The sequence below is a fragment of the Solanum dulcamara genome, chromosome 3 (assembly GCF_947179165.1).
Source record: "Solanum dulcamara chromosome 3, daSolDulc1.2, whole genome shotgun sequence".
In the NCBI taxonomy this organism is placed as follows: Eukaryota; Viridiplantae; Streptophyta; class Magnoliopsida; order Solanales; family Solanaceae; genus Solanum; species Solanum dulcamara.
The window spans coordinates 3,258,404-3,283,862 of record NC_077239.1 but is presented as its reverse complement, the minus strand read 5'-3'; the positions used below and the strand labels follow the sequence as shown (position 1 = coordinate 3,283,862).

General features: G+C 35.3%; 2 protein-coding genes across 6 annotated transcripts; one reads left to right on the top strand and one right to left on the bottom strand.

The window, feature by feature from the left end:
- The first annotated feature begins 1,614 nt into the window (after positions 1-1,614).
- On the top strand, positions 1,615-21,453 carry LOC129882179 (uncharacterized). 5 transcript variants are annotated; one of them, XR_008765725.1, is made up of 18 exons: positions 1,615-1,759; positions 4,738-5,224; positions 5,506-5,597; positions 9,283-9,447; positions 9,541-9,934; positions 10,540-10,658; positions 10,752-10,824; positions 10,902-11,122; positions 11,203-11,247; positions 11,745-11,799; positions 13,474-13,665; positions 14,795-14,895; positions 15,143-15,221; positions 18,156-18,305; positions 18,731-18,855; positions 18,970-19,028; positions 19,118-19,155; positions 19,447-19,574. XR_008765725.1 is itself a non-coding variant. In XM_055956359.1 (18 exons), exons 1-18 carry the CDS (start codon positions 1,719-1,721, stop codon positions 21,120-21,122), a joined length of 2,679 nt encoding a protein of 892 aa, XP_055812334.1. In that variant the 5' UTR covers positions 1,620-1,718; the 3' UTR covers positions 21,123-21,453. The 5 variants fall into 5 exon arrangements, 2 of the variants coding, with proteins under 2 accessions (XP_055812335.1, XP_055812334.1); XM_055956359.1 differs by lacking the exons at positions 18,731-18,855; positions 18,970-19,028; positions 19,118-19,155 and adding exons at positions 20,198-20,368; positions 20,878-20,937; positions 21,018-21,453 and having other exon boundaries at positions 1,620-1,759; positions 19,447-19,575; XR_008765723.1 differs by lacking the exon at positions 18,731-18,855.
- LOC129881973 (protein trichome birefringence-like 8) lies at positions 21,174-25,293 on the bottom strand. The gene is made up of 5 exons (XM_055956082.1): positions 25,250-25,293; positions 23,672-23,860; positions 21,911-22,300; positions 21,637-21,795; positions 21,174-21,507 (listed from the first exon to the last, which is right to left on the bottom strand). The coding sequence occupies exons 1-5, from the start codon at positions 25,291-25,293 to the stop codon at positions 21,174-21,176; spliced, it is 1,116 nt and encodes a 371-aa protein (XP_055812057.1).
- Positions 25,294-25,459: the final 166 nt, after the last annotated feature.

The following is a 25,459-nucleotide window of genomic DNA, read 5'->3' as shown; positions in this document are numbered from 1 at the left end:
ATAACTAGAAATTTTTGCAAACTATTTGAAATGGCAAAAGTTTATCCTTCATTCATTTCTTCACTATTTTTAAAATTTCAAATTCATAAATTTAAAGTTGAATATTATAACCTTTAACTTTCAAAAAATCATAAACTTCGATTACATCTTTTGAATTATAACGACTTAACTTTCAAAAAATCATGAACTTCGATTACATCTTAAATGGTGATTCTCACATCAAATATGTGCACTTCAACTACACTAACAAAAAGAACACTTCTAAATTAAAAAAAAAAGAAAAAGACAGAAGACAAAGTTACCTATTTATAATCATCAAGGTAAAATTGTCCCTTTTTCTTTATAATAAATATAAATATTTAGCGATGACTTCATCAGAAAACAAGTTATACAACAATTATGATATAAGAATTAGTAATACTTAAATTTAATGTTGTTAATATGTTAATTTTGAATCAACTGATTTTTAAGATTATTTAACCTTATCATAATCATATGTAGTAAAAATATAGATTTTTTTAATAAAATTATTTTTACTTTTTTTATTTTATAATCAGGAAATAATCATCAAATTGTGTCTAGAATAATAATGACAAGAATTGAGCTTATATGGAAAAACATGATTAATGAAGATTTATATAGTCGATCTCAATTTGTTTGATATTGAAACGTATTGTTATTAGTGGTTTCTATGTGCATTGCACATAATTCTTTAGTGAATTATTTATATGATAAAATGAAAAATAAGATATATTAAAAATATTATGGTGGAAGAATATGTATATATATTAATTATCTTGAACACAACAATATGTTTGACACCTACTCGTTTCGATTCTTTTCTAATTAATCGGATACCATAGAATTAAAGTTTCTTTTAATTATATGATTAAATTTTGGAGATTTCAGCAAATCTTATATAAATAAATATTTAAATCCATTACCCATGACATTAATTAGGAACTTGACTTCTAGACCAAATTAATTGTTTATTTTTAATTGTTCATCGATTAAAAATATATTCACCTTTAAACTAACAAAAAATAACAATAATAAATCATACATGGATAAGATAATACATAAATAGTTATATTAAATCATATGAAATTAGTGAATAGATAATTTAAAATATAATCAAATATTAGCTATATCAACACCAAATTCTCTATCATGTTTCTTCATCAAATCCCTCCAACCAAACTGGTCATATGACTAATTTACTATTTCAATTCATTATGGTTAAGAATTAATAGTTAAAAATATATTTAATTATCATTTTTTTTAGTAAATTTTATAATTCAACTATCCATCATTCTCGTTACCTATCTAAATCACCCTGATGTTAAACTACATCTGAATTAACAATATTTCTTCTTAATTGATAATAAGTGTTGTAGTGTTTTAAATATGAAGTAAATTATAATTAAAAAATAAAATTCACAAAAATGTGATAATTTAAATAAATAAATATAAAAAAATAGTTAAAATATGAAACTCCACAAATTTATGTGTTAGTGATAAAATTTAAATTAATTCAATTCCAATAGAAATATGAAAAACAAAATAATGTGAAGTTATGGAGGTATAGGAATTATATGTGATGAATTATCTCCACACGTCTACGGATAAACCCTTTATGACACGAATATTTACAAAAACTGCACCTTCCATTTTTACTTCTTCCTTCCCAAACACTCAAAAACAATCGTTTGAAGCTAATGTCGTTGAAGTTTCATTATCAGAATCTTCCTTCCTCTAGGTGATGTATAATCTTCCTCATTTTTTCTAGCTTTTTGATTAATTATCATCATCATGTTGAAAGGTTAATTGATTCTAAAACCTGCAATTGTAAATCATTTAGTAGGATGTTGATGCTAAACCTAAATTGTACCAAATAAGGTGCTCTGTACAGCTAGAAATTCTGCTTGCTGTTATGAACTAAATTTATCAAATTTACTGTAACATTTGGATGATGAGCAAAACTGACCATTGTTGTGTACTGGTAAAACGTTTAGGGGTCGCACCCAAGGGTGTGGGTCTAGTTTAATGAAGTGGTTAAGAGTCAATGAAGTTTCAGGTTCAAATCTCAGTGGAGACGAAAAAACAATAGGTGAGCTGGTGGGATGCAAAAGGTGGAGGGTATCTTGTGGAATTAGTCGAGTAGCTAGTTTTTAAGGGTCTTTGTGTATGTGTGAGGGACTAACTGACTATTATGGAAGGGTTTTGTTGTAAAGCAGGAGTTTGTTAGTTAGTAGTCTTCTTTTTGAATTCTGCTGCATATATGTTTCTTATATCATTGTAGTCGGAGATTGAACACTTTCTCTCTCTCATTTTAATTATAGGAAAACTTGAATCTGTTACTTTTCTACTCTAGTTGTGAGCTCAAACGAGCTTTGGAATAAACAAAAATTTCTTGCTAATAAGTGCCACACTAAGTCTTTGGTTCAAGTTCAACAGCAAAAGTAGTAGAACAACAAAAATATACCCAATGTGGTCCCACAAGTGGGGTCTAGGGAGTGTGGGGTGTACACAAACGTTTGTGGGGGTGAAGAGGTTGTTCCCGAAGGACCCTCGGCTCAAGAAAATGAATTCTGACTGATTATACAAATGGGGGATATGTGTTCGGCGCATATCGCGGGTTTGAATCCTGACTGATGAACCAAGTTTGTTGTTTAAGTGGAGCAGGGTAGAGGAGTGGATGGATTTTTGCCATTATATGCTGAGTTTCTCAGTTGGGAAAGCGGATTTCTCAGTTATCAAGAAAAAGAAAGTCAACTAGTAAGCACCACTTGAACATGGATTGTTCTTCACTTCACCCCCAAACCTTCCCATCTGTTATCCTTAATTTGGATCGTGGCTAGTGTTTACTAGCTATTTGTGCCACTTCCCTGCATTAATGTTTCTGGAAATGATGATCTTGAAATTGTGACATCAATATGACGGGTTAATATTGAAGTTTCACTATACAAATCATGAATAACATGGAAGGGCGTTCTTGAAAGATGGAGAAAAAGTTGGCGAATTGGAAATGACAATACCTCTCTCTTGTTGGTAGAATCACTATGATCAGAAGTGTTCTTAGTGTACTGCCTACCTACGCTATGTCGCTTTTCCCCGCTCCGTCTTGAAGCGTATGGACAAATTAAGGAGAGACTCTCTCTGGAATGGTAACAAACAAGGTCACTCCTTTGCCCTTGTAAAATGGATTACGGTTATTAAAGACAAGAGAATTGGGGGGGGGGGGGGGCTGGGAATCAAGAACCTGAGGTGTCACAATGAAAGATTATTATTGAAATGGCACTGGAGATTCAATAAGGAAGATCAAGCACTCTGGAGGAGAACCTTGGTTGGAAAGTTCTCTATGGACAATCAATGGTGCACCAAAGTAGCCACAACACCTCATGACACGGGAGTCTGGAAGCACATTAGAAGGTGCTGGAACAACTTTGAGTCTAATATGGGCTTCAATATTGGTAATGGAAGGAAAATAAAGTTTTGGGAAGATGCATGGCTGGGACACACTCCTCTGAAAGAGCAATTCTAGGATATTTTTAGAATATCAACTCAGCACAATGTAGTAATTGCAGAATTTTTTTCAACACAAGGGTGGAATCTCTCTCTTAGAAGGAAAGTAATGATTGGGAAGTAGAACGGGTATGTCCTTCGCTTCAGCTGCTAAGAAACATAGCTTTAGACTACAACAAAGCTGATTCTATTAGATGGAAGGGATATCCCAAAGGCCTCTTCACACTCTGAGGCTGCTACAGGAAGCTGGAATCAAGTAACAATAAGGTTTTTTGGCCTTGGGAAATAAATTGGCTTAGCAAGGCACCTTTGAAGGTTTCCTGCTTCTCTTGGATTGTTGTTAGAGAGACTTGTCTCACTCATTCCAACCTTCAAACGAGGAAAATTCAATTTTGTAGTAAGTGCCCCATGTGTGAAGAGCACTTTGAAGATGTTGGCCACCTCTTCTTGCATTGTAAAGTTGGTACTCAGCTGTGGAGCATGTTTTTATCAATCTTGCTCATGTCCTGGTCCATGCCAAAATCCCTTAGGGAGCTATTGCAATGTTGGAACAAAGAAGGGATGTGCAAGAAATCACAAAAGATCCCTTAGGGAGCTATCGCAATGTTGGAACAAAGAAGGGATGTGCAAGAAATCACAAACGACTTGGAATACCATCCCTCAAGCCATTTGGTGGACCGTTTGGCTTGAAAGAAATGACAAAATCCTTGAAGGCCATAGGAGAAACTTGCATAGCCTAAAACAAAGATGTCTTATTTTGCTAGCTTTTTGGTGCAACCTTGTTATTGTACAGGAGGTTGATGCAATTTTAGATACAATTGGGGATCTACACAATTTGTAATTATGTTCTCTCGCACTGGCTTAGTGCAAGCATTTACAATTACTGATTATTTTTTTTTAAGTTTCAGCCGTTTATCCTGAATGACATCTTGACTTGTTGCGTCCTGACATTGACAAAGAGTTCTGATGATTAATACATTGATCTGAAAGTTGATGATTCATACACTGACCTGAAAGACTCTGTCGATAATAGATACAGAGGATTGCTGATCACTGATTTAGTAAATATTTAGCAGAAAAAGTCCTAGTTAATCATTCTTATACTACATAAATTGGAGTTTCCACAATATCTTAGATCCATTGGATCTTCCAATATTAATTTCTTCTTAATGTTATATTAACTTTTGGCTGATTGTGTTTCTTTTATTTCAGTTCTTCTAGTCCACGGCCTTCAGTTAAAGCAGTGAGAAACTATTATTTCAGCAGGAAAGTAGTAGGCTTGGATCACCTGATATACAATCAATGCAATACAAGGAGGAGATGCCACACAAAATTTTATTTGTTACAGGGTGGAAATCGTGATCTTAGCTACACATTTGATTCTATGAAACATAGGATAAATCCTCGAACATCGAGGATATTACACCTTTTGCCTTTTGCTTCTGCCGAGGATGGTGTGTCAGTCAATGGCAGTTCTAGACCAACGACTAGCAGTGATATGGAGGAAATGAGACTAAAACTAGATCTATCTCTGCAAGGTGAAGAGAACGGTTCTGGACTTGTCCAATCATTGCATGATGCTGCAAGAGTAATTGAGCTGGGACTTAAACAACAAGGCTCATTATCTAGGGTATCCTGGTTTTCAACTGCCTGGTTGGGTGGTGATAGAACTGGTTGGATCAAGGTGCTATCTTATCAGGTCGGTAACTTTTGTAGTCTTCATTTTTCTACTTCTTGCTCTACATGTTTTGTTAGTGTTTAGATTCAGTGTGTTCTTCCCCAGTGCAAACTTGAAAACAGATCTTTTAATGGTGAAAATCACTTATAGATAATTTAAAAATACTTAGCATGGAATTTAGATTTCTGGGCTATTGAAGGTTTATAATTCTGTTCATGACCGGTAGTTTTATGTTGAGATTTCATTTTTGCACTGTGATGTTATTTTCTGATGTGGTGGAGTTCATTGTAACTTCTTTTCAGGCGTCTGTATACTCTCTACTGCAAGCAGCAAATGAGATTTTATCTCGAGGAGATGAAAGAGATAATGATATCAATGTTTTCACGCAGAGGAGGTAATTCATTTTACTCTCTTTAATGGAATATGTAAAAACTGTCTACCAAGAGTCAGGAGCATAGCCTTCTGCTTGTTGCATCTTACTAGTGAAGCATAATTGATGATTTTGACTACATATAGGGCATAGGCTAAATGCGCTAATAAAAAAGTTCCCCAATTTTTCTTTATTTGACTATCTTAAATTGTGAAAAATGTCTTTTACAAGCTTAAGTGGTTCCCAACAAAAGAAGGAAAATGACTTCGCTCACATATGGGCGGTAGTCTTTTTCCTTTACAAATATCTCAACTCTCACTTTATCACTTGTTTCAATTAACATTTATGTATTGTCGTTAGCCTTTAATACTCAAAGATATCAATAAACTTCCATCATCTCCTATTTCTTGTACTATTTTCATATATCACTTACTTTTATATCCTACCAAATATTAGAAATGATTCAGAAAATTACTTCCTAAGGTATGCCATTTTATGTGGAAAACATTTTTGATGAGAAACATTTTCCTCAAAGGCACCCCCCATTTTCCTGATTTGTTTGCTAGGTAGAAGTATGAACACGTATTGTTGGAACTCTAGACACAGTGAACAGATTTGATTTACAAGAAAGTTAATCTATATCCTTAAAACATTGTCATTCTTCCCATTTTAAATTTCTGAAAATGTGTTCATTTCAGTAACCCTTAACCTGTAAGTATTTGATACATAATGAATACTGTCTCCATCTGTGTTTTATGACAGTGTTTGATTGGGAGCGTGAAGTTTAAGTAAGAAAAAAAACTTTTTGCATATAGGCTAAATATGTATAACATATCTAAACTACCATTAGAATCTTGTGCAGCATGTCTATCATTTCTATAAGAACATGTCATTACTGGTAAAGTAGGGGCAGACTCATTGTACACCGTTTTCTGAGCTGTGCGCCGCTGGTTAACCCTTGGGGATTTCTCGGTTATCAAAAAGAAAATAATTAGCAATGCCTTTGGGAGCTATAGGAAGAGTCCCCATTTTTTGAACTGCTCTTAATAAAGCCTCCGTGACCAGGTCAATTTTTAGCGACCTTCCAGAATGTTGAGCCACTGTAAGAAGAACTTCTGAGAGCTCTCAATCATTTTCATCAGAGGGGCACCTTTACAAAAGAGTGTGATGCTTCTGTTATTACTTAAATTATAAAGGAGGATGCAGCGAAATTAAAGATTTTAGACCTATAAACTTGTTAGGATATGTAGGTTGAAAGTGGTATTGGCATGTCAATTTTGATAAGCCAAAGCGCGTTTGTGCTGGGAACAAATAACTGATGTGCTGCCTGCACAGCCCAAACACGGTAGGCCGTGACTGACATCTATTGAGCACCTACCGACCAAGCGGACCGGCATCTGTGACAAGCAAGCATGTTCCATGCAGAATCGTACTTTAATAAGTAAAAGTAGTCCATATCATATGCCAAACTGTTGAGTAACTATTCTATTTTTATTAATTGTTGAGTAGTTTGCTGCAGACGATAGTGCCATCGTCATAACCGGAGCACAAAACCAACAAAATATTTTGGCCAACATAGGATTTTTTTTCATTGGTAATGCGTCCAACATAATATTTCAGATGGGGATTCATCTCTACCTTTTTCATAAAATGTAGTGGTCAAACCAGATAGTCCATTTCCTCTCTTTTCTAGCTCCTCAAGAAAGATCGCTAGAAACTTCCTATTAGGAATGTCTTCCTTTCAGGTTGTGTTGTTACAGACTAGACTGTTCTAACATGGCAAGGGAGACGGATAACTGATCTAATACAATACAACTATGATCGGGCAACAACGCATATAAGATCAGACTGAATGTCTGAGTTTATGGTCTGGTTCTCTTCTGTCCCATACCTCCAATCAAAGAAGAATCCATGCCAAGGGCTAGTTTCAACCCATAGTCCGAGCCAATCCTTCTAGTTGAGTACCTTGCCTTGCCTTTAACAATGAGAGAAGGCGATACTAAAGAGAATAACTCAAGAGCACTGGCTACTCCATCAACTCAATTTCGTTGCATAAGTGAGGATGCCAATAATCTTAGTCTGAACTTGAAATCTTTCGTAGGCTCATCTCATTGATTGTCATTCAGATCCTGTTCATTCATAGATAGTCGTATCTTTTAGTCAAAGGCTATCGCCCGTTCCTGATAGCCGCAGCTCTGCGTTCCCTATTCCATTAAAGAACGAATGAGAATTGATTTGACAAAGGCTGGGGAAAATCTATCTCTTTCCATCTCTACGTTTGCTAAACTTCTCGGCTGCCTTCTGTCAAAGGATATCTCTTCTCGGACGTTGCTGGTAAATTCGAAGTACGTAAGTGCTCATTAAGGGTCTTAGACCTGGTGAGAAATAAGAGATACAAGAGAGAAATAATTGAGAATTTGGGAGGTGTCAGACAAATGTCTAACACCTATATCCTTTATACCTCATCACATAGTACTATTTTTACATTTCTGAATGTGGTATAGCTATCTCACCACCCAACAACATGGGACTCTAGTCTATTTCCGACCTATTTAATGCTAGGATCTTGAATGAACATTTTGCCAGTTTCCACTTATACATTGATGGGAGTCATTCCTGCTACATAAGAACTCAATTTTCTTATATCAGTTGACTGGTGTTGGCATCCAGATCTACGATGTGCCATACCAATCTTGACAAATGAATTGTCCTACCATTGGAGGGGCATTCCAAATAATCTAATCTGAACATCTTTTAAGTTTCTTCTTCTCAGGATGGCGACCGTCCATTGATAGCCACCAGTTTAGTGACAGCCTCTGATTTTGTAGTGCTATTCACTGATTCTTTCAGTCTCTTAAGTATGAGGGGGATTTGAGGAGAAATTCCTTGTCATTCAGCTAGTACACCTGAATTCTGTTTTTGTTTTTATCTTTCCCAAGTTTGTCCTATTTTTTCTTAATCATTTTGATGAAGCCTCTTCTTCTTTTATAGTTCTTTTATCTAGTTTCTTCTTTTGCTCTAGAGCAGCAGAGAATATTCAGTGCTATGAGTTCTTGTTTTACTTGTGCATTTTCTAGTATTGGTCCTAGGATATAAGATGATTATTGACGTTTACCTCCCACAACCATATATATGAATGTTTAATTGGGTTTCTGGTATATGTCAGCGAATGTATTTAGCTGAATTAGCTGCATCATAATGTATAATGCTTCTTTTATAAAGTTCTTTTATAAAGTTAGTTAAACATGTAGGATGTTCTCCCATTGCTTTTTTGTTTTGAGCTGCAGGTTCCCGTTGCCAACTTCTTTGTCTCTAATCTAAACGTCACTTGATTGAAAGAATTGACTTGTTTCTCTTTTTTTTTTCAATTTCCAGATGTTATGTATTGCTAATTTTGTCGCTCATGGATTTTATATTGCTGGTGAAAATTAGAATTGGTATTTTGCGCATAGAAGCTTGAAATGTACTTTAACACGTCCTTTGCTTAGACAATTCTGTCATCTAGGCACCATGGCTATTGATATTATAAACTTGCATTGATTGTGAACTTTTGGCCCCAAGGACTAGTAGACTCTGTCGCTTACATTTTTTATTGTGTTGGTTCATCCTCTTCCATATGTAGTGTGCTTGATGTGGAGGGCTCATTTCCCTCTCTATTTTCATTTTGATTGGAAGCATATTATCTAATGTACTTTTTGCATTAATGAAGTTTATCAAGGCAATCTGCTCCTTTGGAGAGCTTGATTAGAGATAGTTTATTAGCCAAGCAATCTGAAGCTTATGATTGGTTTTGGTCTGAGCAAATTCCAGCAGTGGTTACCACCTTTGTGAATTATTTTGAGAAGGATCAGCGATTTGCTGCTGCTACTGCAGAGTATGTACTTACTGAAAGAACCATGAATACATTAATATTCTGCATCGCTATTTGTGTATTAATTGATACTTAAATAGGTTCCTCTTTGTTCAGGACCAGAAAGCAAACATCTTTATCTCCTCGAAATGCAAGTGATGTATCACTTCTCATGCTTGCACTCAGTTGTGTTGCAGCGATTATGAAACTTGGTTCTGCAAAACTGTCGTGTACACAATTTTCGTCTCTTGTTCCCGACACACTTGGAAGATTGATGGACATGCTTGTCGAATTTATTCCTCTCCGACAGGCTTATCATTCTGTGAAGCCTATTGGTCTGCGTAGAGAATTTCTTGTCCATTTTGGTCCCAGAGCTGCAGCATGTAGAGTACAAAATGATTCAGGAACTGAAGAGGTTGTATTTTGGGTGAGTCTTGTCCAAAAGCAGCTTCAACGAGCTATAGATCGAGAGAGAATATGGTCCAGGCTCACCACAAGTGAGAGTATCGAGGTTAGACCAAAGTTCTTTTACTTATTTGATACCTTACGCGAATTTCTTTCAAAGACATGATTCATGAATGTTGACCTGATAGTGGTACATTTATAAGCTAGAACAAGCAAAACAGTAAGTTTCTGTGCGCTGTAAGTTACTTTGTATATATATACACTCATTCCATTGATTTAGAAGTCTAATATTAGTCACTACAAGTTTTTTTTGTAGCTAGTACTGTTAAAGAAGGATGTTAAGTGATTCTAATAAATGGTTGGTAAATTTTGAGTATGTCAATGTAATGCAATATGTTAGCTTGTGGAACACCTCATGGACAGTCATTTCACTTGGCGCTTCTTAAAATGTTCTGAGAAATGGTGCGAACCTTATCCCGGGGAAAGTAGGCCCAAGTGGAGGACTAATCAATATATTGTAGGAAGAATTGAGGCTAATATGAGTCCCCTATCAAGGATAAATTGTGGCGTAGTAAAGCAGAAAAACTGTATGAAATGTAAAATTTTCGCTAAACCTTTAGGTGAGGCCTTTGCCTTACAGGTATCCCACTTGAATATGTATTTTGAACATTGCACTCAGGTTTTTATATTTATTGCTGATACATCATACAGGTTCTGGAAAAGGATCTGGCCATATTTGGTTTCTTTATTGCTTTGGGAAGAAGCACAAAGGCTTTTCTTTCTGAAAATGGATTTGATATTCTTGACGAGCCGATTGAAGAATTAATTAGGTAACACATTTTTGTGTTCCTCGTTTGTTGATCTTAGCCTATACTGATAATATGCTCCATTGTATTCAACTTTTCATTTTGAATTCTAAACAGGTATCTAATTGGGGGCAGTGTACTATATTATCCTCAACTTGCATCAATAAGCTCTTATCAACTGTACGTGGAGGTTAGCATTATTATGAAGAAATTGTCATTAGGACACATTTATGTGTCACATAAAGCTGAAATATCTTTACATGATAGGTTGTGTGTGAAGAGCTAGACTGGCTTCCTTTTTATCCAGGCATTACTGCTAATTCCATCCGCAATACTGGGCACAAAAGTAAACAAGAAGTTCCTCCAAATTTAGAAGCTATTCCACTAGTATTAGATGTGTGCTCTTACTGGATCCAGAGTTTCATTAAATACAGTAAATGGCTGGAGAACCCTTCTCATGTCAAGGCAGCAAGATTCCTTTCAACTGGGTAAGGAAGCCGGAAAAAAATCCAATCAATTAAGTGAATATACGGGAGTTAGTAACAATTTGTGAACGTGAATGTTTCAGGCACAACAAGCTTAAGAAGTGCAGGGAAGATCTAGGAATTGAGAAGTAAGTTAATCAGAAAATGTTGACTTTCTTCTGCTTCCCCTCTTCCTTTCTCTCCCTTTTTGTGGTTTCTGACTGTTACCATTATTTTCATCCATCTGTAAAAGGCATTAGGCATATGCTTTTTCTATTAACAGATATAGACTGATCTATACTTGATCCTAGTTGCCGTCGAACTAATTATATCTCTCAGGAAACATACACAAACATTGCACCATTGACATGTACTGTACTTGATCTACCTTGTTGAAGACCTGAAATAAATGAATAAAGTGTTCTTCTCTAACAACTTTCGATATAAACCATTTAACATGGCCCGAGTAAGTCCAACTTATTTAATTTCCTTAGCTTTTATTTTTTCATAGTTATAGTTTATTTGCTTATCGTAATAGTCATTTCATTCCAATAATTTATGGGACTTTGGTCAAATGCATTGGCAATACAAACTCAATCACATGTGGTATGAAAATCATGTTGCTAATGCTTTAAAATATGGACAGGACTCGCGCCGGAGCTTATTCACAGATCAAGAAAGAAACAGATTCCTTTGATAAGGTATTACCTCTTATGAATGAAGCATTTTCTGTTGTATTTACCCTCATGTGATGTGATAATCTTTAAGAGGGTGTCTCTAATTTGTTTTGTGAAAATTCGCGTGTACAAGCAAGAACCTACAACACGTAATCTCCTGTGCTATACAAAGTTATTTTCTATTCCCTCAAAAGCTCTTTTATTTCCCCCCTCCACTGAATCTACATGCTAAAGGGAAAATCCCATGGCCTACATATTCTCTTCCTTCGTCCAAAGGCCCAGCTATGTAGCACATCCTTCATTGGACGCAACATTGTCTGTTGCACGCCAGACCATCTCAAGACTACTCATCACAATCATGTATCCATCTTAGTTTTTGTTTGAAAAAGGCAAGTGAATTTTATAAATCCAGCACTATTAATGTGCTGTTGTAACTTTACATAATTAGCAGAGGCCCCAAAAAGCAAAATTAAGCCCCAAAACTAATCCTGTAGTGATTCTAGCGCATGAAGAACGATTTCAGCCTCATTTACATGTTCCAATCTACAATGATTTAGCCATCTTAGCAATAAGAGGTTATCAATGTCTTTGTCTGAACGTTTGCACCTAAAGCACCAGCAATGTAATACTACTCTCCACCAAATTCCCAGCTGTCAAAATTTCCCTCCTCACTGCCAACCAAGCGAAGAAACTGATAAAGTGCTTGTATTAAATGACAGCCTATAAGTCTAGTATCCCACCAACTACTTTCCAGGACCTCAATGGAGAAGTAACATATGTGCTAGTGGCTAACCAATTCTTGCTCTCATATGGTTATTTCTTCCTTATATTTCCAAGTTATAGAAAAAATGGTATCTCAATATTTAATTGTATGGTTGAATAGTGAGACCACTTTCTTATAGATTAAACTTTTAGTGGATATAAACCTTTCTCAATTTATAGTTGTTCTTAACACACACACCCTGAAAAGTGCAGGTCGAGATTTTTCCCCATAGACCAAAAGCAAAATGTAGAGTTATTTGATGACAAATGGCTTTGAGACTCGAATTTAGGATCTCTGTCTTCTTTGATTCTTCTAAGGTGTCGCCTCTCAATCAAAAGAGTTCAAGCCCTTAGAAAGGAAGCATCATTATTTTATATTTGTCCTCAACATTTATAAAAAAGCAAAATGACCAAAAAAATATATTATTAAATAGAACAAAAGAATCGTCGCAACCTCTGATTGTTCAAAATTAGTATTACTCTTGATAGTAGGATAAAGTAGTTGAGACTTCCGTTGGTACTTGTTGGATTTAGATAATTTTCGTTGTAATTATAAGCCACACGCCTTTATATGTGAAAGAGGAGGGAGAGAGAACTTGCTCTTCAACTGGTTTCCCCAGGATTTATTACTCAAATAAAGTTTTCTTGCTCCAACTTCTCTTTAATTGGTTAGTCCTCTCAGTGTTCTCTTTATACCAATCAAAAGTAATCATGCAATTTTTTTTCAAACAAAGTGTAGATAGCCTTCCTCTTGTGATTTATTAGATGTAAAAGGCAATCAGCCTCTTTCAATTATCATGTTTTTGTATCAATTGCTATTTCTTATCAAAGTGCTTCACCTTGATTTCAATGATGCATTTCTAAGGTGCCTCTTTCCTCTATCTCAAGGATTAAATAATGGATCTGATAATACAGTTTTTGGGCATTTCATTTTAGGCACTGGAGAGTGTCGAAGAGGCTCTAGTAAGGCTAGAGGTATTGCTTCAGGAGCTGCATATGTCAAGTGCTAGTTCACAGAAGGAGCACTTGAAAGCTGCATGTTCTGACCTTGAAAGGATTCGCAGAATCAAAAAAGAGGCTGAATTTCTTGAGGTTTCATTTAGAACGAAGGCAGCTTTCCTACAGCAGGTATCTTTCTTCAGTTCATTTCAAAAAAGAAAGTTTTACCAAGTTTTTGCCATCTCAGAATTTTCCTGCTCAGTCCTGACGTTTTCGTAAAATTGCACTGAATTGTTTGTATTCAACCATTGGATATCTTATACTGCACTAGAGAATTTATTAATTGTTCTTTTTTGGATTTTTTCTTATTTGGAGAGAGTGGCGGTACTTTTTTTTTCCATTTTTTTGGCTTCCCTTTTAATGGACATGGGGCAGGGGAGTGGGTTACAGCTGGTTATTTTTAGTTCTTATTTTCCATACAATTCCTTCTTTCTCTTTTTATTTCCAGTTCTTACTTTAATGAATAGTTGTTATTGGGAAAGAAGGAGATGGAGACTTCAACTGAATAAAATAAAATTCTTCTGTTGATTTATGTGCTGGTTTTCTTTGGCAGAATACATAGACAGCTCTGTAAACTTGCCAAAAATTTATTAAGATACAAAGGCATAAATGGAGTGATGATAGGCTGCTAACTTAAAAAGGTCAACATCAGTACTTACAAATTAGCTTTGAGCCCCCTTAGCTTGGCATGGCAAGTCAATCATTTTCCTTGGTGAAACTTGAAATTAAAGCAGAAACACCAGAAAATAAGAGGGCATACAAATGAGTAGGTGCCTACAAAAGGGGAACTTCTTGTCACCAGATTGCCTTTCCGACTAAATATGTCAAGTAATATATGAGTTTCAGATCTTTGAAAAGCTTTTTTTACTTTCCTTACTTCCAACAAATAAGCCAAAACTTAGCGTAGCAATGCTGCTGCTATTTCAAGTACACATTGAATTTAAAAAGTTCCAAGCTTGTTGTCTTGACCAATAAAGAAATACATTACTGCATAATGGTGAAAAGAAAACCAAATTTATCCCTTGCAGAGCACAAAATGGTGAGTTCTTTCTATGGAAAATCCATATAATCATCTTCAGGTTGCTCTTTTTGCATGCATAAGGAAATTAAAACAACTTTCGCATCTTTTAGAGTCTTTTGGACAAATTGTGTGCCATAGAGAACAAAACTCCGCATTCTTAATTTAAAAAATCTAAAATTTGCATACTCTGAAGTGGGATTAACTCTTGTTTCTTGTTTGGATGTATGTATGAACTAGGAGGAAGATGCTACTATGTCTACATCATCAAGTAGTGATGAGCAACAGTTCTCTAAACGCAAGGAAAACAAGGATGGTCAAAATAGGAATGCGAACAACAGGTATTCTCACCTCTTTTTCTTATTTTGGGCTGTGAAGATAAAGGCCAAGCATGCCCCTTAGTACCAATATTATGCGTCGTTATTATGCTAATTCTAGGAGTGCGAACAACAGGTATTCCCACCTCTTTTTCTTATTTTGGGCTGTGAAGATAAAGGCCAAGCATGCCCTTTAGTACCAATATTATGCGTTGTTATTATGCGAATTCCCCCCGACACATAATTTTATTATTGTGGATTCTTGTGCTAGGATACAGGGATTATGGAGCTTCGTAGGACGTCGGCCTAACAAATCAGCAGACCAGGCATCATCGACTCCTAATGATATTGTATACCTTTGAACTGTCTCTATGCCAACCTTTTACCATCGCATATCTTGGGCTTCTTTTTTAAGTTTGGCATGTATGTTTGCAAATCCTTGTTTTCAGTAATATTTCTGATCTCAATTTCGATCGGTTCTTTCATTGGGAGGTTGTTGATTCATTTAAGATAAAAGCCTTTTTGGGTCTCAACCTATTGGGAGTTTGATACTACTTTACTACATAATATGCTTAACAGGGGCTAACGTTGCTCCATTTATCCCCTCTTAGTTTTTCCTTCTAGGTTGCAAATGATCTCCTCTATGCATCCTATTGTACGTTCCGGAGCTGTTGTATAGTTTGTATGATAGAGTTTTCCAAGGTTTTTTTTGTAAAGAACAAAAACTGTTGAATAGTAGTGGTTTAATTTTCCAGGCATTTCCAGGGTTTTATCCTTTAAAAGACTATTGTAGAGCTTCTGACCAACATTTATCATCTAATTTGCAGTTATATGACATCGATATGGAACTTGAATCAAACTATACTGTTTTTTCCCTATGGATAGATAAATGCAATGCCATAGATTTTGAACACTGAACAGGCTTCTCGATTATGTGTGTTAGAGTGATGTTTTATGGCTCTCAATACTTAAAAGTAGTGAAATGATCAATATCATTCTCTGATCTGCAAAAGGAATTGGAGGGATTTGTTTTAATGATTTATTCATCTTTTGTGAAAGTAAAAGGACGTACCTGCTTCCTTGTTTCTCTTCTCTAATTTGTCTCGCACTGCCCGTTCTCTGCAAAAAGTGTTTCGAGGCTCCTAGCAATGGGGGGAAAGGGGAGTGGGTAAGCGGGCTCCTTTCACTTGACTGGTTAGTTAGGACTTCTTCTATGCATAAGTTCTTCCTGTGGTTGTGTGTGTGTGAGAGAGAGAGAGAGAACGTAGTCCTTTCCTTTGCTCTATCCGTAGAAGAACCAAATTGTGCTTATTCTTAAATATACCGTTTTCATCATCTGCATTAGTTTTACATCTTGAATTCATAATTTGGAGGGCGGGAGCATTTTTTCCACCTCTTTGCTCTTCTATACTAAAACTAAACTTGAGCTTATTCTCAAGTAACACCATTCACACTTTGATTTCATACTATGGAGTGGTATCTCCTCTCCCCTCCACATGCAACTTTGAGGTGGGTCAAAAACTATTAATTACTTCATTTGGCTTTAGCTTTCACTCTAGATAAATAAATGGTTTTACTTTGAACTCACAAATAATGCAAAGTTAAGGTATGACCCAAGGGTATGGTTTAGTGGTCAATAAAGTGGGTACGAACTTTGAAGACCCAAGGGTTAAAATCCTAGCAAAGAGACAAATATATTAGGTGTTTTCTTGCCATCTGTGTAAGCTTTAGTGGACATAGTTACTTGGTATGTTGGAGTTAGCGAGTAAGGTGGAATGATCGAGGTGCGAGCAAGTTGTCTTGGACACCTTCTTTTTTAAAAAAAATAATGCAAAGTTAATACATGATCAAATGCTTGTTATCAACTATTAGTGATAGATTAGCTCATTGGTCATGGCTAGTTCTATAATGGCCCAGCCCACTAGTAATATTGTCTGCTTTGGGCCCAAGCCCGCCCGACTTTAAAACGCGTCACTAGTGTGTAAGGTCTTCTTACGTATATACCCAACATCTCTCATGTGTTTTGCCTATGTGGTGCTTCTTATCCTATGCTGGGATGTCACATACATCCCCTCTTATGGACTCAACGTCCTTGCTAAGGTTTGCCCCACCGCAAGATATTTGCCTAGACTCAGCACTGAGGTTTGCCTCGCCTTATTGGAATTTGCCTAAACTCAGTTGAACTCTGGCCCACATCGACAGGGCAAACACAGGAGTGGCTCTGATACCATTTGTAGCGGGCTAGGCCGCTAGTGATATTGTCCGCTTTTGTGCCAAGCCTGCAGGCTTTAAAACGCATTGCTAGTGCGTAAGACCTGCTTACTTATATACCCAACATCTCTCTTGTGTTTTGCCGATGTGGTACTTCTTATCCTAAGCTGGGGTGTCACAAGTTCTCCTTTTGGTTATGTATATTACCCCGTCATGTTTCAGTACTTCAAGAAGCTGGAAATGCTTGCTTTTGGTTTCTGTTTGGTGAATGAAATGGGTGGGTTAGAACTTCAGTCTGTGTAAAAGATATTCCATGTTGCTCAAACTATTGACTAGGCAAATATTTTTGCAATTGGAAACTTTAGCTTAATTCGTTGATAGATTTCTCATTAGAGAAACTGAAGCACGGATCACTGGAAACCTCTGTAATTTTAGGGAAAGCAAGTAATAGTATGGTTCAGTGAAGAGTTGTCAAGCAAGGAGCAAATATTGCTTTTTCTTGATGATTCTGTTCACCTGAAAATGTATTGCTTTGTGTAACCCCTTTTACTGCATACTGTTTCCTCTTGAGACTGCTTTTGGTTTCTGTTTGGTGAATGAAATGGGTGGGTTAGAACTTCAGTCTGTGTAAAAGATATTCCATGTTGCTCAAACTATTGACTAGGCAAATATTTTTGCAATTGGAAACTTTAGCTTAATTCGTCGATAGATTTCTCATTAGAGAAACTGAAGCACGGATCACTGGAAACCTCTGTAATTTTAGGGAAAGCAAGTAATAGTATGGTTCAGTGAAGAGTTGTCAAGCAAGGAGCAAATATTGCTTTTTCTTGATGATTCTGTTCACCTGAAAATGTAAGTAGTGACGTCTTGCTTTGTGTAACCCCTTTTACTGCATACTGTCTCCTCTTGAGACTGCTTGCACATTAATGAAATTGCTTTCCTGTCACTGTTGCCCATGCTTTCTCCTCCTTAGGCTGGTCATTTATTCAATTTCTTCTATAATTCAAATCTCTGTAAACTTGTTAAAGATGATTTTATCTTCCAAGTCACTGAGAATCATTCTTTAAGTGCAGGGTGATGATGGCTCTAAACAACCACCGGAGAGTACAGACATTGTGGATTCAAAGTCAAATGAAGTTCGAAGGTTTGAACTACTAAGGAATGAGCTAATGGAACTGGAGAAGCGGGTCCAAAGAAGTGCTGATCAATATGAATATGAGGAGGTATTATCTAACTAGTGTATAAGGCCTGTGTCGTGCATGTTGTAAGATGCACCGTCTTTTTATTTCTCTTTCTTTTTATCTCTTTCAAGTTTCATATTGTGAAGTTTGTTAATGTTTTTTGAGACTCCACTCTTTCATTTTCAGTGTAAATTTTTTAGGCTGTACTGATTATCATGACAACTAACCGATTAATGATGATACATAAGTAGTCCTGTTAATTGACGTATATCCGTCCACTCCGTTCATCTTGTTGAACATGGATTATCTTGTTTGTGAAAACAGTAAAATAGATTCATTTAAACTGTTTTTTTGGTCTATAATCTTTATTTCTCTGTTTGTAACTACTGTTGTGATAATACTTGAACAGTGGAGAAATTCTGATCATCTTATTTTATGCTAAATAATATGATGGCCTATTTCACCAGGTGTGGACCTTTTGTCAATATTGATTCCCATAAAAGAAATGGACAAACTCTTATTTAAGAGGATCAACTTCCAGTTCTTTTCTAAGTCGAAGAAAACTTCCATGTTTAATGTGTATAAGGCGTAGGTAGAGATTAATACTCTTATTTATGTTTTATGTGGTATTTTAATCTTATAGTTTTGTCATCATCTTTTGTTAGAATCTCATATTCATCACGTGTCTTGGTTGCATTTTCCACAGTTCTCACAATATGAGTTTGGTTTGGGTGTTGGTGGTTTCTGAAGGATGCTGTTGAACATGTAAATTTTAATTGTATAGTCACTCCTCTAACATTTGAAAACTTTATGTCAATACAAAGGAAAAATAAAACTCTCTGCAATTTGGGCAGATTGCACAAAGTCTGGAGATAGTTATTGAAGACGTCAGGTGTTTGACCGACAGCCAATATCCGTCCCCTTTATCCCCTTTCTTGATCTCTTCCTGAATTGTGGACAAGAAAAATCAGATGCATGGAGTGCTCTTATGTAACTTAATTATAGATACTGCTTCTAGAACCTCCAGCTCACAGCCTCGGTCATTCATGACCCAGCTTCATTTGTTTTGAGTTAATTTTATATATATTCCCATTTTTCCAGACAGTGATGTTTTTGAGATACATGATCTGTTTATTATATCCCTGAAAATTTATTAGCTTGTTGTTGATGCATTCTACTCTAGGAGGAAAGTCAGAAGGCAGATCGTACTTCCACACATTCTGCACGAGCTGAAAGAACTCAATTGGTTCTTCAGAAGAAAAAGGAGAGTGTTATTGAGAAATCGTTAGACAAACTGAAAGAAACTAGCACGGTATTATGCTCTTGATCTATTTTCTTCTGTTGTATGTATTGCATCATATGTCAACTGAATAGAGCCATAGTGTGGTTTTCCTTTGCTTTGTAACCTCATTTTTGTGGAATTTTTACCTCTGAGAAAGTACCATGGGTATGGGGATATACATGTGGCCCATTTAATTAGCTTTTAACTCCGTCAATTGTCTAAGAAAGAGAACTTCGATCAATATGTATGGAATCATTTGGGTTCCTCCATGGGCTTATTGCTGTTAGATAATTGTTTTCTTTTTAATCGACTATTCTTGTTCTTATTGCTAGTGCTCGTTTTCTTCTTTCTTTTTATAGCTTGTTTTCTTCTTTCTTTTTATAGTACTTTGTGTGCTATAATTATCTACCTCCATATGGTCTGGACCTTCCTGTTCCGGGTCTTTATTGTTGTACGTGGAGGGAATGGATTTCTTATAAGCACTCAAAGTAGAGTTTATAATTTAGAGTTAACACTACACAGGTTTTCCATGTCTTACTATTCTGTTTGAAACCATGACTCAGCACATTATTTTCAGGAGCAGTTAGTAGTAAGAATTCTTAGTTGTCCATTAAGACTCTCAGATAGAGTAATAAGGATTTTCCATGTCCAGGATGTTTGGCAAGGAACTCAGCTTCTCGCTATCGATGTTGCTGCAGCTTTAGGGCTACTTCGGAGGTCCATAGTAGGGGATGAGTTGACAGAAAAAGAGAAGCAAGCATTGCGGAGAACTTTAACTGACTTGGCATCAGTCATACCTATTGGATTTCTTATGCTTCTCCCTGTAAGTAGTTTTATTCCATTGTTCTTTATCAGGCAAAAAAAAATTAAGCTCCTTAGACGACGATAGTTCATGTTCCAATAAGATTGAAATTCTGCTTATTTTTATTTTCTATTAACAATTTCATTGTCATGCATGTCCCAAGTTCTGTATGTGAACTGAGGAGGATATTAACTGTAGCTGTAGACATGGACCTTTAACTGGCCTTAAAAACCCATTGATTATTCCCCGAGCATCATTGTTTTTCGAGCTTGTATAATATATTACTAAGTGCAGTGAAGCTATTAGTAATGATAAGTGCATAGTTGTTGATGCTCAATCAATCTAGTTCGAAGGCATTTTCTGTGCTGACGTCTTTCAGCTGAAATGCAATTAGTAAAACAGCCCATTTGAACAGAGCTCAAGCTCTCTCTCTCTCCTTCAACACCTGCTACATGATTGCAGCACTTTGTATCTCTTTTACTCGTGGAGCTTGATTAGTGCAAGCTGACATGAGATAATTTTTCTTGCAGGTTACAGCAGTTGGGCACGCTGCTATGTTGGCTGCAATTCAAAGATATATGCCATCTCTGGTGTGTGTTTGATCATGAATTTCCTGTCGATTTTAGTAAGCTTATCTGCTGTGTTAACTGGTTGAATTCCTTTTTGGCAGATACCTTCTACATACGGACCAGACAGATTAGACCTCCTAAGGCAACTTGAGAAAGTCAAGGAAATGGAAACTGAGGTGAATCCAACTGAAAAGGCTGATGAATAGCCCAGGTTAAAGCATATGAAAACAGCTAATCATATAGTGCTACCATTAAATTCATTTCAACTTGGTTCTATATCCATTCAACAGTAGATAGGCGTAAAGAAGTTCATTCCAAGAGTCTGGCACTCCCGGTAGGCACCAGTGGCTGCAATCTTGTGGTGCACCAGCCGGGGTGCCAGGTTCACGATATTCTGATGGGTGACCATCTTTCCTGAACTCACTTAGATATGTGATGTTTAGGAAGGTCATGTTTTTTCTTGTATTTTGCATTTGTTCAACTACCTCAGAAATGAATATATTGTTGGTTGGCTCTTTCTCCAGCTTGGTATAGTCAGTTTCTGGTGCTGTATTTGTGTGGCAATGGCCACCTTCATTCCAAGCTCCATCCCTGCAAATCAATTTCACCAAATTTGGTTCAACTAAAACGACCGTATAATGAGCGCAATAAATATAGTGTTAGTATCAGTTAGTATAGTGTATTTGTGTTTCAACTGATTAGTTCCTACAAAGTACTTGCCTGTAATGTACTGGTGAAAAGCTGCGGAAGAATATGTGACTCTTTTCAGGCTTGGTATTTTGAATCACCCACGACGCCCAAGTATTCAAGGATCTTTGAAAAGCTTCAACAACATTCATCGTCATGTTCACCGTTGTTCCTTCTTGGAAATGAATGCCCCTGCAAACATGTACAAGTCGTCGTTGCAACGTGTTTAATGTAGAATCAAGATGTATGTGATTCCTGGACTTGTAAATGACAAAAAGGAAATTGGTAAAGCACTTGGGATTCATACATGTTAATAGTCTTGTCTTCATTCCACCAATGTCCAGCATTGAATATAATTACATCTGCATCAACCCACTTTGTGAAATACCAGTGTAGCTTATCGAGCCTGATCACTCCTCGCACTTGTTTCGATGCATTCACCGGTGGTCGATCGACGACTACTAGGAAAGGTACTCTGTAATATTCTACAGTAAGGTTGTAATCTTGAAATTTCATAGACAGATAACCTCTGTGTTTGGTTATAGGGTTTCCAAATTCTTCATATATGGTGGATTGATTAGATACTCCTTGGGCTAACATACATATCATAGACTCCCATTGGTTTCTTCCAATTGAATCTCCAGCAAACACTATTCGACCATTTCGACTCCGTTCCAGGAAATCCTTTGCATTGAACCTGTAACATTATACCACAAGTTTCAAAAGTCTTTCTTTCTTAAATTACGTGTCAAAGAGGGAAACTGGGAAGGAGTACTAACAAACAAACCAGAGTTTAAATAGCAAAGATGGAACAACATTTTCAAAAGTAAAGATTTGGTAGTCCTTGGGTCCATTTTCTACTTATTATATAATACAATACTATACACAGCACACAGAACGAGAAAAGCAATAGTAGCTGTTTAATTGCATTCGTTTGGAAACATGCTAACATCCAAATTTGATGAGACTCATCTTCTCAAAGATTCTAAATCCTAGTTCATTCTTATGTAAAAGATATTATATTCCTTTAATTAGGCATTTCGAATATTTCATAAATTTGTGGGATATTTTTAAAGAGATCAACATATGATCAGATTCTTCTTAACAATCAAATACTTCAAGAATATTCATAAAATCCTACTAACATAAAAATCAAATAAATTCCAATGAGGTTCAAATCATCCTACCTTAAAAATATCGGGAAAAATTTAGAGAGAAACATAATTATATTCACATTGTCTATTACTTCTTGTTCCTTCATATTTTATTTGTGGTCAGAATTTATTTTTTATACATTAAAATTTATTGCAAACAACATGATTCTCCGAATTAACTATACCCAAGTCAGACAAACGATTTACTCAATATCATTGCCAAAGTTGCCTCTGGCCCCCCAATTACTAATGTTCATTCTCAAACATTAGTAAATTGTAAAGAGTAAGATCCATTTAGCAATGATCTTAATATGGACTTAATGTGAAAAGACACAACAAATGAAGGTGAAGGTAATCATAAAGCTACAACTTTTTCACACCTCATGATTTCTAACAACATGAAAGCACTATATATTACACTTGCTTTATGAATTAGCCATTTTGTTGCATTGACATAACTTCTAAGGAAACTAAAGTCCTTCTCAATTTGTTACCTTTTCAAATTCCACAACACTCTTGGTAAAAAAGGAAAAGATATTTAGTTTTATTTTGAGTGAGGGTGAGTACAAGAAGTGAATTCTTCCTATCTGTTTTAGTTTTGATAGGTGATAGTGGCGATGCCAGAAATTTCTTTAAGGATATTTAAAATTTAATATACGTATGAAAAACATTTTTGACCTATATACAAAATATAATTTTTCGACAAAGCATATTCAACTGATCACCCTTCACTATACGCAGCTACGACACTATCCCATGGAACTAGTCAAAAAGCAGTTATTAAAACAAAATACAAGAAAGAAAGACAACATAATATGGAAATTCTTGTATTGAATATAATAAAGCATGGAACATATATGCAATAGTAATTAACCTACATATAAAATATTTTAAAACAAACTTTAGTAAATTACCTTGGAAGATGACAATGTTGTGGTTGCCATCGCCACTTCCGGTAATCTAAATCCCGGCGACCACTTTTCCGGCACCGAAAACCGGGATCCAAGAAAGGACAATTTTCATTATATTGATCAAGAACATATTTTTCATCCCAAATCCATTTTCCATAAGAATAATCACAAGAAGAATTTTTGGACAAAAAACTATGATCAATGCCAATTACAAGAGGGTCATGATGAAGTGGGCTTAGTAAATTGTAGAAAAGAATGGAAGAAAAGAGTAAAAAGAGAAAAAATAATACATGACACATATAATTCTTTACAAATTTTAACAAGAGCTTATTATTCTTGTTGTTTTCTTGTTGATGAGAAAGTGGTGGGAGATCCATGAGAAAAGGAGAATAATTAAAAAGGTATGTTTTGTTGCTATATATATAATAAAAGGAGGATGAGTGGTGATGGGAAAAGTATTATATACGATGTGATTTGATTTAATAGGGTTTAAGAAAGACACCTTTAAAATTTATGATCTCAGATATTTCTATTTTCATTAAGGGTAAAATAGAGATTTTAAGATTAAATTGTTACTAAATAAAGAAATGTGTCATTTTTTTAGGATCGATTAAAAAGGAAAAGTGAATATATAAATTGAGACAGAGAGTAATATTTTTGAAAATTAGTTCAATAACTAATATATGAATTATTAAGGAAAATTTATTATTAAGAGACTAATATATGACGTAATTATTAAGGATATTGTATATTATATCCTTAAATACGAACGAAAACCATAGAATCAATTCAAATACGATCGAACAAATATCTTTTTGCCCCAAAAACTTGCAAAAAGATATTTGTTCAATTTGAAAAATCAATAAATTATTTATCCATTTATATGTATTGTACCCTAGCTATTAGATACTATTTAATATCTAATATATTTTTTAAAATATTAAATTTAATATATTTAAAGAATAATATAGTATTACTACCCCTATTGTTTATCGTTTCTTAGGGTGTCTAATTCAGTTTAAGGCATCACATAGACCATATTGCATGCTAATATTAAGCAACTAAAACGTGCCATTTTATGAAATCTAAATTAGAAGCTCTAGATAAAAATACACCAACCATAATGTCGTAAAATAAGAAAATTCATAATATGACTTTACATCACAAAATATTTTTACATTCCATCAAATCACCAAATGCGATTAGCATATTCAATCAAAACCATAAAATGAATTTATATTGCATCAAAATAACATACCTAAATCCACAAATTGCTCCAAAAATTACATAACTTGCCATAATTAAAATTATATTTTTTATACATGATTAGAATTATTTTTTTATGTAAATATAATAAATGCTAAATATTCTTCAGCTTCTTTGTATGTTTACTTCTTCCTATTTTGAAATTTTTGGTAAAAAATCTTGATTCTACCACTAATGTAAGTTGATCCGAAAACCATAGTAATTAAAAAGAGAGAGGAAAACTACACAAATTATATCCATTAGACAAAGTATTTACCCAAATTGGCCCAACCCAAACTATTTATCCGAGTTGGACTCACGGCCCAAATTATTTACCTGTCTGCCCCCTTGTTATATTCACTGAACCACTGCTTCTTCATGCTTGATACCACCGGAGTATATATACATTACAATGGTATCAAACAATAATTAAGTAGTCTTTTCACGAAACACTGTGTTATATATATACTTTAATAGTATCAAGGTGTAACTGAATAATGTTCTCTTTGATACCATCAGAGTATATATATATTCCAATGGTATCAA